Source organism: Prionailurus viverrinus, chromosome E3 (assembly GCF_022837055.1).
Source record: "Prionailurus viverrinus isolate Anna chromosome E3, UM_Priviv_1.0, whole genome shotgun sequence".
In the NCBI taxonomy this organism is placed as follows: domain Eukaryota; kingdom Metazoa; phylum Chordata; class Mammalia; order Carnivora; family Felidae; genus Prionailurus; species Prionailurus viverrinus.
The window spans coordinates 5,822,421-5,837,632 of NC_062576.1; the positions used below are offsets into that span (position 1 = coordinate 5,822,421).

The 15,212-nt window shown below is 48.8% G+C and overlaps 1 protein-coding gene across 3 annotated transcripts in view; it reads left to right on the forward strand.

The window, feature by feature from the left end:
* Window positions 1–15,212, forward strand: part of LMTK2 (lemur tyrosine kinase 2) — an 81,459-nt gene that overhangs the window by 57,931 nt on the left and 8,316 nt on the right. For all 3 annotated transcript variants that reach the window (XM_047837942.1, XM_047837943.1, XM_047837941.1), the window contains exons 8-11: window positions 2,523–2,607; window positions 3,884–4,005; window positions 9,325–9,474; window positions 11,439–14,421. In XM_047837942.1, the coding sequence (XP_047693898.1) occupies window positions 2,523–2,607; window positions 3,884–4,005; window positions 9,325–9,474; window positions 11,439–14,421 (3,340 nt within the window). The remainder of the gene's footprint in view (window positions 1–2,522; window positions 2,608–3,883; window positions 4,006–9,324; window positions 9,475–11,438; window positions 14,422–15,212) is intronic.

Sequence of the window (15,212 nt, forward strand, 5' to 3'; positions counted from 1 at the left end):
GTGTCAGGACCTGCACTGAGCGGGTGTGAGGAGCGGGGAAGCGGAGCGGCCCAGGAGCCGCTCGGACGGACGGCCCGCGGGGAAGGCGCCGAGGCCTCTGCAGGTGCCCCCGCCAGCGTCAGGCGGCACGCGTGGGGCCTTGGTGGAATGAGGCACCCAGCTTTTAACTCCGGCCCGAGGAGGGGGACGTGGGGAAGGTTAAGAAGGATCTGTCAGGGGCGCCTGGATGGCGCAGTCGGTTAAGCGTCCGACTTCAGCCAGGTCACGATCTCGCAGTCCGTGAGTTCGAGCCCCGCGTCGGGCTCTGGGCTGATGGCTCAGAGCCTGGAGCCTGTTTCCGATTCTGTGTCTCCCTCTCTCTCCCCCTCCCCCGTTCATGCTCTGTCTCTCTCTGTCCCCCCCAAAATAAATAAACGTTGAAAAAAAAAAAAACTTTAAAAAAAAAAAAAAAAGAAGGATCTGTCAACGGAGACTGCGGAAATGCCCGTCAGGGGTGCTCGACACCGAACCTCTGCTGGCGGAACCCGCGGCCCTGTCCTGTTGCGGCTGCCGGTCCTGCGCACGGTGCTACCTGCCTGGAAGTGTGTCCGCTTCCCTGCTCTCAAATGGTGTATTGATTCTTCCTCCCTCCTGCCTCCTTCGTTCCAAACAAGGAGACTAATTTTCTTAAGATTGGAAGTTTTGGGGCACCTGGGTGGCTCAGTCGGTTGGATGCCCAGCTTCAGCTCAGGTCGTGATCGCTCCATCTTTGTGAGTTCAAGCCCTGTGTCAGGTTCTCTGCTGTCAGCTCATAGCCCACTTCAGACCCTCAGTCTCCCTCTCTCTGTGCCTCTCTCTCTCTCTCTCTCTCTCTCTCTCTCTCTCTCTCAAAAACAAATGAACGTTGAAAAACAAGATGGGAAGTTTCTTGGAGCACCTGGGTAGCTCAGTCGGTTAAATGTCCACCTTTTGATTTTGGCTCAGGTCATGATCTCACAGTTCATGGGATCAAGCCCTGTGTCAGACTGTGTGCTGACAACACAGAGCCCACTTGGGATTCTCTGTCTTCTCTCTCTCTCTGCCCCTCACCCACGCATGTGCGCGCACTCTCTCACCTTCAAAATAAACAAATACTAAAAAAAAAAAAAAAAAAAAAGATTGGGAGTTTCTCCGTTGCTCCCAGACACCACAGGCCCGAAAGCTTCTGAATGGACACTGAAAATTACCACTAGCAAACATAGCGTAGAGAAGAGTTGAACATAACCCGTTGGAGGTCTCAGTCCGCACCTGTTCATCGAGGACCAGCCGTACGCATGAAACAGCCCTCTGCTTGCTGGCCTGACATGTTGTCGCTGGCAGTTACTGGTGGGGACGGCCTCTCGCTGGCTCTGCCACCCTAGGGGAGTTCCTTTGCTCCTAGGCCTGCTTCCTCATCTGTAAATAAGGAGCATGATAGCATCCGGCTCAAAGGTTCGTCGTGAAGAGTGTATGTGTTAATACGTGGCTGGAGCTCAGAGAAGTGCCCGTGTAGAGTGAGTGCTTTGCAAATAACAGCCACTGATGTGTGCCTGAATCAGTGCTGCCGTCACCAGCCTCATTAGCGTCCTGTTCCCCACATGGAAGCTTTGAAGATAAGAATGGAATCACTATAGGATTGTCTCCTACGGTCAGAGGAAGACAGACATGTGGAGTTTTGGACCACAGAAATCCAGTTTCTGATAACTTTATGATTTGAAACGAAATTCAGTATGCTTTTCTGTCTTGACTTAGTGGACTTTTTAATTCCTATGCCGAATGATGATTAAAAAGATAAAAAAGATTAAAAGATGATAAAGGACTTATACCAAAATCCGAAGTGTTGACTCTGTTGTCTGTATGGAAAGTTCCTTCCGAAAAAGCAGTTTTTACTTTTCACTGGGTATGTTTTTGAGAATTAACATGTTCTTAAATCCACGATACAAACGAACTGTTTTAAGCAAGTCCTGAAAATGTGTTCTTTACCTACCTGTGGAGAGGTGAGGTTTGCAAGAAGTAATTTGGAAAGGGCCTCCTTAGAATGCTCACATGTCTTTGAGAAAAAAAAGTTAAAAAGCAAACATTTTTAATAATGTAGATTAACTTTAGGTGCTCGAGGCTGTAACTTTATTCATCTATACTCCTAATAAACAGACTACCGCTAGACTGTTACTCAAGTAATACAAGTTACTGTAAAAAACTATTCAGACAATTTAGTATTTTAGAATTCTCGGTCACTCTTAAAACATTGGGAAATGAGCCATTGATCTGGTATTGACACAGCACAAGGTAAAGACGTGGTCAGCGTTTAACCTTAGCAGTTGTTTGTAAAACCATCTGATCGTCACCAGGGACTTAAGTAACAAAGAACGTGACATATAATCCCTTTCCCGTCAAAAAAGAATCTAAAACGTTATGGAGCCAGGGAGCCCAGCACGCCACTCTGCTTTGTAGCAAATCTGAGGTCACTTTGTGCTGTTTGCGGGTTCCCGTTGTCCTCATGCTCACATCCCTCTTTCTGTTTTCAGTGATTTAGCCCTGCGGAATTGTTTCCTTACCTCGGACCTAAATGTGAAAGTGGGAGATTATGGGATAGGACTCAGCAGGTACAAGGTAAGCCAAGGTTTAAAGATTCTCTCCTGAAGCTGATTTGATTTCATAGCCCCGAGGTGGTCATATCACAGATGCCACCCTGTTCGTCAAAGGAGGGTAAGATCTTGGCTACGGTGCCTTTCTGGAGAGCGGTTTGTTCATTTTAACGGTAGTGTTGGCTTCTGACGAGCAGTTTGTCGAGATGAGTGGCTCTGTGCTGAGGTTTTGTGACCGCTTTCCAAAGGCTTTGCGTAAAAAGACTTTTACACTGTGTAATTGACGTAATTTGATGGTGCAGAATAAATTTTAGCATGAACCAATGGGCAATGATTGATGACCACCTGTATCAAAAAATAATACCGTGCATGTCATATCAATATTTCTCCAGTAGAGTTTTGGCCCAAATTGAGTAAGCTTAGAAGTTTAGATTTTTAAACTCTGCCATAACTGTATCCCCAAAGAAGGTAAGAGGTAGTTGAGGTTTTCACTTGTTTTTGTGTAGCCCAACTGCATGAGGTAGTGTGACGTGGGGCAAAGAATGTGACTGTCCTGGCTCCACGCCAGCAGCAGTGACACGAGGGTCGTGTCTGTTCTGTCTTACGGGGTTCTTGTGAGGACCCCGGGGTCATATTTTCATAGTATTTTGTAACTGAAGTACATTATGCAAATATAAGTTGGTTATTTGTCTACACGGTACCTCTAGTGTCTTGAGCCCTTGGTGTCTACCAGGCACCATGAAGTAATTGCGGGCATTATCTCATTTAATCCTCACCATAAAGGGAGGTGGGAATTGTATGATCCCCATTTAACAGATAAAGAAAAAGGCTTATTAGCGTATTTGTTGGCTGCCCAGGGTCAGATAGCCAGCAGGTGAACGGTTGAGCCTGGACTTACAACCCAGTCTGTGTCATTCTCAAGTCTGTGCTTTTATTCAGTAACGTAGGCACTGCTGTCCTACTTGGGGCATAAGGCCCAGCATGTTTTAAAAGATGTTTTGCTCAGAGTCTGTGTTCTGTGCATCCGACGTGGCGTACCTTCCTTTTCCAGGAAGGAAGGTTCATGGCTGGGTGAGCGTTCATGGCTCAGAAAGCAGCTCATGGAGCCCAGGAGGCTTCAGAGAAAAACCTCACCCACCTCCTGCCCAGAAAATCTCTCTTGACTCCCACTTCTTTGTCTGATGTGTCTTTTGGGTTGAGTATTTGTTTTCTGAGAATGACCTGGTATTAAATCATTGACTTCGCTAAAAAAAAAAAACCATAATAGAATTAAAAATTCCGTATGTTTTCTAATAAAACAGGAGGATTATATTGAAGCAGATGATAAAAAAATTTTCCCTCTGCGATGGACTGCTCCAGAACTAGTAACCAGCTTTCAAGACAGACTACTAACTGCGGATCAAACGAAATATAGTAATATCTGGTACGTCCTGATTTGCCATTCTGTCCGACTTTTGTGTAGCCAAGACTTACCTTCTTTCTCCTTGAGTGCTTAAGGAGAAGTAGTTGAATAAGATGTAGGAACGCAGGAGCGCCCGATGGTGTGAAAAAGACAGTTTATTGACATCCTAGCAATTATCACAACTGTGATATCATTAACTTTTCTCTTACCCGTTCAACAGTAATAAGGTCCATACATGTAGGAACCGGGTCTGTTTTCTGTGTTGACTGTAGGGCCTACAGTATAATGGACGTTTTATTTTTTTTTTTATCTTTTTTTTTTAATTTTATTTATTTATTTTTTTTATTTCTGGGACAGAGAGAGACAGAGCATGAACGGGGGAGGGGCAGAGAGAGAGGGAGACACAGAATCGGAAACAGGCTCCAGGCTCCGAGCCATCAGCCCAGAGCCTGACGCGGGGCTCGAACTCACGGACCGTGAGATCGTGACCTGGCTGAAGTCGGACGCTTAACCGACTGCGCCACCCAGGCGCCCCATAATGGACGTTTTAAATATTGACTGCAGTGAACAAAAAAAACAGAAGTTTGGACCATTATGTAATACTGTGATTTGTAGGAGATCCGTTTAATGGAAGTTGAAAAAGAAATGCATTTACGTCCTTGACTAACAGTTTCTGTTACAGCTTTCTTAATTTGTGTACACATTTTTTTGTACTGTTATCCTGCCTTTTCTATTTTCTTTTCCTCTTCCTGCCTTCATCTGGATTGATTTTTTTTTAACTTCTTTTTCCTGTTAGTTTGGGAGCTGTATACTCTAGTCCTGTACTTTTATTAAAAGTTACCCTAGAAGTTATAACGTGTATTCCACTTATTGTAGTCTAATATATCAGTTTGTGTCTTGGCCCTCTCTCTCTCTGAACATTGCAAGGCCCTCAGGATACTTTAAACAGACTTTAACTTGGTTTGATTATACACCTCCCCCCCCCCCCCACGCGTGTATGCACACGCATGCACACAATACGTAATTGCTGGGTTTTTTTTTTTTTCTTTTACCCTCACAAGACATTGTTCTTCTTATTATTTTTTTGTTTTTTTGGTTTTTGGATTTTGGGGTTTTTTTGTTTTGTTTTGTTTTTTAGCGGTTTTTTGTTTAGGTTGATCCACGTAATCAAATCCCTTTGCTCTAAGTTCTCTTTTCTTTTCTTTTTTGCTTTTAAATCTCAGACATTCCATCTGGGATCGTTCGCCCTTTGTCTGAAGTACGTCCTTCAGAATTTCCCGTAGTGAGGGCCTGCTTGCTGGTAACAGACCCTCGGGTTTTTGTGCGTCTGAACATACCTTTATTTTGTCCTCGTTTTTGAAATATATTTTTACTGGATGACAGTTACTTTCTCTCAGCATACTGAAGAGATCATTCTACTGTCTTCTGGCTTCCATTGTTGCTATTGAGAAGTCAGCTGTAAGTCTCCCTAAGCCCTTTGAAGGTAATGTGACTTCTGCTGTCTGGCTGCTGTTAAACTCTTCTCTCTGTCTTCTGTTTTTGTAGTTTCACTCTGATGGGTATGGGTGTGGATTTCTTATGTTTTTCTGCTTGGGATTTATTTGGCTTTTTCAAATCTGTAGTTTGATGGTGTTCTCAGCCCTTACCCTTCAAGTACTGCCTCTGCTCCATTTCTGTCCTTTGGGAAGTCTAATTAGACGTGTGTTTTTTGCCTTCCTGCTCGGCCTTCTGTCTCTTAATCTCTTCCTTTTTACACTCTGTCTCTCTGACTCTCTGTGCCACACTCTAGGTAATTTTCGAGACCTGTGTTCCAGCCACTAATTCTGTCTCTCTTTAAAACTCTCTCTTCAAGTGTGTCTGTTCTTCTGTTAAATCTGTCTACTAAGTTCTATGGTTCAGCTGTTGACTTTTCAGTTGGAGGAAGTCGACTGGATTTTTTAAAACCTGTCCCAGTGTTCTTAACAATTGGGTTGTGATCTGTGTCAGGTGATTCCAGTATCTGAAGTCTTTGTGGATTTGATCTTGCTGGTTCTTGATGCTGCCTCGTTTCCTTGGGGTGAGGATCTCGGAAACCGAGAATTGAGGAGCATTCCTCCCGAGAGGATCTACACTTACTTACGTGTGTCGGATACCAGGATTGTCCTGGCGTGTAAGGGGACTGTGCTTTATATATTCAGCTTGAGGGTTTTTTTGACCACTCAGGTGATGTGAATTTGGGCTGCAGATCCAATCAAGGGGCAGCTCTGTGGTTACAGCTTGTTAGGGGCCAACCCTCCCTTACACACACACACACACACACACACACACACACACACACAGTCTCTCTCTCTCTCTCTCTCTCTCTCTCTCTCTGTCTCTCTCTCTCTCTCACACACACACACACAGTCTCTCTCTCTCTCTCTGTCTCTCTCTCTCTCACACACACACACACACACACACAGTCTCTCTCTCTCTCTCTCTCTCTCTCTCTCTCTCTCACACACACACACACACACACACACACACACACACACACACACACACACGCAAACACTTACTCAGAGCCCCTCAGTGCCAAGTCAGCTTGCCTTTCAGGCTCCTGGAGGGGGTGGGGGCAGGCTTATTTTTATGGTGAGGAGGTCTCTCTGTGATTCCCCTTACTTTGGACAGGCCCAGGGCTTTGGCCTGTTCACCACCCCCACCATCCCCATTGAGCTTTGTAAACCAAGACCACAAAAGCCCAAGTTCTGTGATTCAGCAAATGCACCAGCTCAAAGGTGGATCCATTGTTTTTGAAATGTTTGTTTATTTTTGAGAGAGAGAGAGACAGAGACAGAGCACGAGCAAGGGAGGAACAGAGAGAGAGGGAGACACAGAATCCGAAGCAGGCTCCAGGCTCCGAGCTGTCAGCACCGAGTCCAATGCAGGGCTCAAACTCACGAACCGTGAGATCATGGCCTGAGCCGAAGTCAGACACTTAACAGACTGAGCCACCCAAGTGCCCCTCTATCTTTTTTTCAAGTTTATTTATTTATTTTGGTGGGGGGAGGGACAGCGAGAGAGGGAGAGAATACCAAGTGCTGACAGCTTGGAGCCTGGCGTGTGGGGCTCAATCCCACAAACGATGAGATCATGACCTGAGCCAGAATCAAGGGTCAGGCACTCAACTGACTGATCCACCCAGCGGCCCCTCAGAGGTGGTTTTAGTATTCTCCTTAGCTCTTCAAGTTCTAGGGTTTTTCCTGGTAATTCCATGCTATCTTATCTCATCTGTGATGCCTTTAAAAAGATAATTTTAATGTTTTGTCCAAATTTTTACTATTCCTAGCAGGATGTTTAACGTGAGAGCTTAGCCTGTGCTCCTGGACACAGAGCCCATCCCTGGTTTCTGACACCGTGATAAGTCTAGCGGTAGGGCGGGCAGCATTGCCGACGTCAGCCTGCGGCAGGGGCCGTGCTGCCCTGTGCCAGGGGGGACGGGAGGGACCTCTCTCAGAGAGTTTTGCTGGAAGAGTGGGTAAGACCCCCCAGGATATTTTTCTGCCCAGAAGGAGGAGGCCAGTGGTACTCGAGGAGGCAAGGGCCAGTTCAAGGTAAAGAATTCCGCAGCTAGGGGTGAGGGGCCGTGACTGACGGCGGCTGTCCTGCAGGAGACTGCACAGCGTAGCACAGAGAGCCCCGGGGCAGGGACGGACCTTGATGAGGGGACACGGCTCTTCTCTGTGGCCTGTGTGAGGAGATGAGAAAGGGAGACCGGAGACGTTAGAGGTGTGGGGTGGGGAGTCGAGAAAGCCCACTCGTCAAGCTTCCTGAACAACAGGGTGAGCCGGGGGCCGGCGAGGGCTTTGGTTTGGGAACGGGCCTTCTCGGGAGAGGGAGTTTTAGAGCAGGCATTTGGAGAGTTGCGACGGGTAGGGTCATGTGCCCAAGCTCACACCGGCTGTAGCGCGAATTTCTTATTTTCCTCACTTAAATTGTAGGCTCCCTAAAGTCATCGATAGCGTCTTAAACTTGTTTTGTATCCAGAACGACCCTCTGCCTCTGGCAGGTCTGTGCCGGCGAGAAGGTGTGTTCTCCTTCTTGAGTTGAGTTGGGAGATTTGGGTCTATTTTGTTTCCTCTGACAGAAGGGATCTCTCAACTTAGATTCTGAATGTGCTTTCTTTCACTGATTTGTGAAGTTAACGTAAATTAACTCATAAGTTACGTTGTACTGTACAGTATCAGATAATAAACGTATTTATTTAATGCGGTTTATTATTCAAACAAACAGCTGGAGGCCTCGATCCCAGGTCACGTGAACCATCCACACCCAAACCTGGCTGGATGTCAGAATCACTGTTTTTTTTTTTTTTAAGTTTATTTTTTTATTTTGAGAGAAAGAGAAATCATGAGTGGGGGAAAGGACAGAGAGAGGGAGAGAGAGAGAAAGAGAGGATCCCAAGCAGGCTCTGCACTGTCAGCGCCGAGCCCGATGTGGGGCTCGAACTGACGAACCACGAGATCGTGACCTGAGCCGAAGTCAGACACTTAACTGCTTAACCGACCGAGCCACCCAGGTGCCTCTTTAAATGCAGTTTCCTAGGCCACACCTACATTATCACGTGAGAGTCCTTGGGGTGGGGGGTTCCCAGATGACACAGATAGTCAGCCAGGCTTGGGAGCCATTGCAGTGGCCAGGAGATGCCGTAAGACCCAGGTGGAGATGCAGAGACTGCTTAGAGGAGGTGGAGAGTAAGTGTCCCTCTGGCTGAGCCGCAGAGGCTGTGTCCGTGGCGACAGAGGACTTGGTGTGAGGGAGGGGGATGGGTCCCAGGAGGGGGCATTCCCTTCTGCCTGTGGTAACAGCCGTGGGCCTGGAGGCACGGAGAGGCTCCGGCAGGTGGCCTCTTCTGGCCCACGGGTAGCTGGCGGGATGACGGGAAGAAGCCCCTTCGAAACAGCAGCCAAACCCAACTGTTTACGACTGTCGCGAGCGGGATTTCTTTGTCTGCCTCAGGATGTTCCTCTCGTATCTCACCATTTTACTGAACTCTTACATCGTTCTAAAGATGTGCCAAAAAATTTCTTGAGTTTCAAAGTGGACAGTTACACTAGCTCTTATCTGTACTTATGCCCGTTCCTTGTTTAAGTTTTCCTTTCTGCGTTGGCCAAAGCTTCTAGAGTACTCTGTAGCAAATGTGAGGAGGCATACTTGACCTCATTGTATTGAAGGTGCCTTTTTTAAAAAATCACGTTAAAGAGCTATCTTTAATAACCTTTTCAGTACACACTTTATTCTTAAAGTCACTAATAAAAATGTGGGTGTTAAAAATTCGACATCTAAAGGGAGGAGGAAATGACTGTTTCCTTTTTTCCACAGGTCCCTAGGTGTGACACTTTGGGAGCTCTTTGATAATGCTGCTCAGCCTTATTCCAACCTCTCCAACTTAGATGTTCTCAATCAGGTCATTCGAGAGAGAGACACAAAACTCCCTAAGCCCCAGCTGGAGCAGCCTTATTCTGACAGATGGTGGGTAACTCTACTTTACTTTTTTGTTGTTTTCAGAAGATAAGGAAATCCTCTGTCTGTGGGTGTTAGTAGTATACTCCCCATTTTGATTGATTGATTGATTGATTGATTATCTTAGAGGGGATGGGGAGCACCAGTGGAGGAAGGGGCACAGGTGAGGGGAGGGACAGAGAATATGAATCTTAAGCAGGCTCTCATCGAGGAGCCTGACACAGGGCCGGATCCCACGACCTTGGGATCGTGACCTGAGCCAAAAGAAAGAGTCGGACTCTCAACCTACCGACCCACCCAGGCGCCCCAGTATATTTATTCCCTGTTTTTAAACGATAAATGTTGTGAAAAGCCAAGATTTGTGTATCATTCACAACTGATTTTAATTTTTTTTTTTAAATGATTTATTTATTTTTGAGAGAGACAGAGACAGAATGTGAGTGGGTTAGGGGCAGAGAGAGAGAGGGAGGCACGGAATCCGAAGCAGGCTCCAGGCTCCGAGCTGTCAGCACAGAGCCCGACGTGGGGCTTGAACTCACAAGCTGTGAGATCATGACCTGAGCCAAAGTCGGACGCTCAACCGACTGAGCCACCCAGGCGCCCCACAACTGATTTTAGAATTAACATATATTTTAAAAATGTAATGTTAGTTTTGGAAAAAGTGTACAACAGGTAGGAGTTTATGTATTCTGTGCAATAAGAAAAAATGTGAAGTCTGAACCAATTAGAAAAGTCAACATTAGGGAGTTTCCTATTGTGGAATTGTTTTAAAATGAAGCTATTTGTGGGTGCCTGGGTGGCTCAGTCAGTTGGTTGAGCGTCCAACTTCAGCTCAGGTCATGATCTCACACGTGAGTTTGAGCCCCACGTCAGGCTCTGTGCTGCCAGCTCAGAGCCTGGAGCCTGCTTTGGATTCTGTGTCTCCCTCTCTCTCTGCCTCTCCCCCGTTCATGCTCTGTCTCTGTCTCAAAAATAAATAAACTTAAAAAAAAAAATGAGGCTATTTTTGTAAGTGATCCCTAATATGTGAGAAAAGAGCATAGGAAGGGTAATATTTAAATTGGCGGCAGAAGCTAATTTGCATAGTGCATATTGACATTTGCAAAACAAATTTACTTCTTACGAGTCTTCAGACCAGTTCTTACTCCGTTTCCATTCAGGATCACGTTCACCTCTTTCTAAGCCTCTGTCTACACCACTGCCTGCCCAGTAGGCACTGCCCGTGAAGCGAGGCAACCCCATGCACTGAGGCAGTGCTCAGCTCCCACAGCACTCGAACTGTCTCACCTGGAATAACTTGACACATACTGCCTACAGTTAACACTTTGAGGTTGCCTTTGTCTTCCCTTTTGTTCGTGGCTATGTTGTAGGAGGTTGGCTCTATTCAGCCAACCCTTCGAAGACCCAGCTCCCCCTTGCTCTCTTCTTTGGACTTCATTTTCTACTGTTTCCCTCCGCTTTCAGCCCCTTTTATGATCTAAGGAGACCACGTGCTATGTAAGATCGTAGTGTTACTTTTCAGTGGGGGGAGGAATTAGAGATTAGTCACTACCGCATTTGTCTCTGAGAATTCTTGCAAAATAAAACGAGTCAATCTAAAAAACGTAAGACAAGTGCATTCTTTACCACGTAGACCACCTGTGGCGATTTTTTAAAGAGGAGATCATGTTAAAACTGTTTCTAAATTCAGGGGATAAGTCACTGGGTAGACACCAGAAGGAAAATGACAAACACTGATACTGGGACATGTCCCGGGAACACACAAAATTAGTAGGCCCAACGTTTATGTTTCTTCATTTCCTCTTGCGCCACAGTGTATTTCACCGTGAACCGAGATCCTTCATGTGGCTGACAGTGATTATAGCATAGAAACTTTTGAGGTGCGAGTTGGCTTGGGAGTCCTCGTGAAGTCCTTTCTTGTTTTAAAGCAGTTTTACCATCATTCCATTAATCACCTCTGAATCGTTGCCCAGGTATGAAGTTTTGCAGTTCTGCTGGCTGTCCCCGGACAAGAGACCAGCGGCCGAAGACGTGCACAGGTTGCTCACTTACCTGCGGATGCAAAGCCAAAGGGACTCAGAAGTCGACTTTGAGCAGCAGTGGAATGCTCTTAAACCGAATACAAACAGCAGAGACACTTCAAGTAATGCCGCATTCCCAATCCTCGACCACTTCGCCAGGGACCGGCTGGGTCGTGAGGTGGAGGAAGTCCTCACCGTGACCGAGACCAGCCAGGGCCTGAGCTTTGAGTATGTCTGGGAGGCAGCCAAGCACGACCACTTTGACGAGCGCGGTCGGGGCCCCCCGGACGAAGCCTTGTCCTACACGAGCATCTTCTTTCCAGTTGAAGTTTTTGAGAGTTCACTTTCAGACCCCGGGCCGGGGAAACAAGATGACAGTGGCCAGGATGTGCCCCGTGGGGCCCCCGGAGTGGTCCCTGTGTTTGATGCCCACAACCTTTCTGTTGGAAGCGACTATTACATCCAGTTGGAAGAAAAAGGCGGCAGCAACTTGGAGCTTGATTACCCACCCGCACTGCTCACAACTGAAATGGATAACCCGGAAAGGATACACGAGGAGGCGCCCCAACTCCTGACACTCCGAAACCTTGAATTAGAGGAGTCCAGTACAGATGAGGATTTCTTCCAAAGCGGTGCAGACCCCAAAGATTCCAGCGTACCCGAGGATGTACAGGTCCCCAGGGGCCCTGAGAGCCCTTTCAACAGTATATTTAGTGATCTTGACAAATCAGAGGATCTGCCCAGTCACCAAAAGATATTTGACTTGATGGAACTAAATGGAGTTCAAACCGACTTGAAGCCGACCGCTTTCGGTTCAAGTCCGGACGACTCCAGAGAGTCCGTTGTAACGTGCCACTTTGAGAAAGATAAGCCCCGTAAGCTTTTTGACGGCGAGCCTCTTTGCTTATCAGAAACCCTCATGCACCAAGATAATTTTGATCCACTGAACGTTCAAGAGCTGTCAGCAAACTTTTTGTTTCTTCAAGAGAAAAACCTACTAAAAGACTCACTGTCTGACAAAGAACATCTAAATGATCTTCAAACAGAACTTAAAAACGCTGGCTTCACCGAAACGATATTAGAAACTCCACATAGGAACTCTTTAGGTACTGAAGTGAAGTTTGCCGAGAACAAACCAGGCTTTCCTTTGCTGCAGGAAAGCCTCAGTGCCAAGGGTCAGGATGCAGGTGTCGTGTTCAAGGACAGCACTTTGAACACCTCGTTACAGCCTTCCCCAGAAGCGCGGGTACCTCCTACCTCGCTGGAGACAGAAGGAACATCTCCCCGCTTACCTCCAGAGACGTCCCCGAAGCAGGGAGAACCCACATGCTCGGATGTCCGTAGCCACGAAGACGGTCTCTGCCAAGAAACGAATCCGGACCCTGTGACCATCACGGTAGAAACTCCCGCAGCGGCTGCCAGAGCACCCGGTGTTGGTGACCGGTCCCGGGACCTGACCCGCCAAAGCGAAGAGGCCTTGACACTGACCAAGAGTGACCCGGTTCTTACTGATGACATTTTTGCCAATGAGGTGAGTATAGGAAGCAGTGTTCCAGAATTGAGACAGAACTTCCCAAATCAGCCGCTCTCAGAAGACCGACACGCTGACCGTGTGCTGGAGAAAAGTTCGGAAGGTGCGGACGCTCTGAGTGAGCTGCATTGTAAAGCGGCTGCCAAGGAGGGCGGCCTGGTGTCCGCCCTGTCCTCAGACTCGACCAGTCAAGACAGCCTCCTAGAAGACAGCTTGTCAACACCCATTCCGACTTCGGAACAGTCCGTGGAGACCCCGGACTCTCTGGATTCGGTGGATGTCCGTGACGTTTTATTGGGATCCTTAGGCTCTCACACTCCTCAGAAACTCGTGCCCCCCGATAAGCCTGCAGACAGTGGCTACGAGACGGAGAACCTGGAGTCCCCTGAATGGACCCTGCACCCCGCCCCCGACGGCGCCTCGGCCGCGGAGGCGGCCACGGCGGGCGACGGCAGCCGTGGCACCCTGCCCCCCAACCCGGTCATCGTCATCTCAGACGCAGCCGACGGCCACAGGGGTACGGAAGTGGCCTCGCAGACTTTCGCGCCTGGCTCTCAGAGCTCGTACCGAGACTCCGCCTACTTCTCAGATAATGACTCTGAGCCTGACAAGAAGTCCGAGGGCGTCCCAGGACCCTCGGCCTCGGCCTTGGTGGTGGTAACGGACCAGCCGCTGCCTGAGCCGGTCGTGCCGGAGCAGAGTCCTGGCGCCCAGGACAGTTGCCTGGAAACCAGCCACGGCCAGCCAGACCGAAGCTGTCTCCCCGCTTCGCACAGTTCCGGTCACCCGGCGTCCAGAGACACTTCGGAACCGGCACCACCTGACGTTTCCAAACAGACGCCGCCTCCCGAAGACGAGGCCGGCAGTCCCTTGAGTTTGGGGAACTCCGAGCTGAGCAGCAGCGATGACTTCGAGGCACCAGAGGAGCGCCCCTGCACGCTCGCTTCCACCGGAACCAACACCAACGAGCTCCTTGCCTTTGCGAGTTCCACCCTGTGCCCCGGCAGCGCGGCAGACGTGACGGCGGAAAAGTCGTCGTGCGGCCACTCCGAGGGCCCCAAGCTGAAGGAGCCGGACGTCGAAGGGAAGTACCTGGGGAAACTTGGAGTGTCGGGCATGCTGGACCTCTCCGAGGACGGCATGGATGCCGACGAGGAGGACGAAAACAGCGACGACTCGGACGAAGACCTGCGGGCGTTTCACCTGCACAGCCTGAGCTCCGAGTCGGAGGACGAGACCGAGCACCCGGTGCCCGTGATCCTCAGCAACGAGGACGGGAGGCATCTGCGCAGCCTGTTGAAACCTGCGGCCTCTGTCGCCATCGACCAGCTGCCGGACGACTGGAAGAAAGAAAAGAAGGCGGTGACGTTTTTTGATGATGTCACGGTCTATCTGTTTGACCAGGTATCTGTTAACCTCCGCACGTTGTCGTCTCGGGGAATTCCAGAACGTGTTAGGAAATCGAGTGCGCTTTGTTTTCCTGATGGCCGCTTTGAGGCCGCAGAGTGTGTTAGGATTCCCCAAAGATGGGAATTGGGGGTTGGTTACGGTTCCCAAGAATATGCAGAGGTGTAGGTGGGACAGGGAAGTCCTGTCGAGTTAAGGGAAGGAGACCCGGATGCCCTTTCTGGGTCTGCCGGCAGAGGCCTGCTGAAGTCAGCTGCGCTTTACACACCGCATTTCCGTAACCCAGAAGTTGGCAGTGGTGGTCAGCACGCAGGTGCAAGCCGGAACAGTCTGTGGCTCACAGGTAGCCCCGGAGTTGCCGGCCACCGGCGGTCCCTGTGGATCGGGACCAGGGAGCGGCAGCGGCAGCGGCAGCGGCAGAATCCGTGGCCCTCCAGGCCTCCTGTGCCTGCTGGGCCCTGTTCCACGAGCTCAGACTTTAGCCACTTTAAAAATGAAGGGTTGAAGGTTTTCTTGTATCTGTCACTGATTTCTAGTCTGATTCTGTTATGGTCAGAGAGCGTGTCTGATATGGTTTCAGTTCCTTTAAACTTAAAAAGGTTTGTTTCGGAGCCAGGCTACGGTCTGTCTTGGTGAACGTTCCACGTGTACTTGAAAGAACGTGCCTGAATGTCCGTTGGATCTGGATGGTGGGCGGTGTTCAGTTCTTCTGCACTGGTGCTGAGGTGCTGATTTTTCTGCGTGCTGGTAGTTCCGTCCGTGGCCGGATAGAAGAGAGAGAGGTGTTG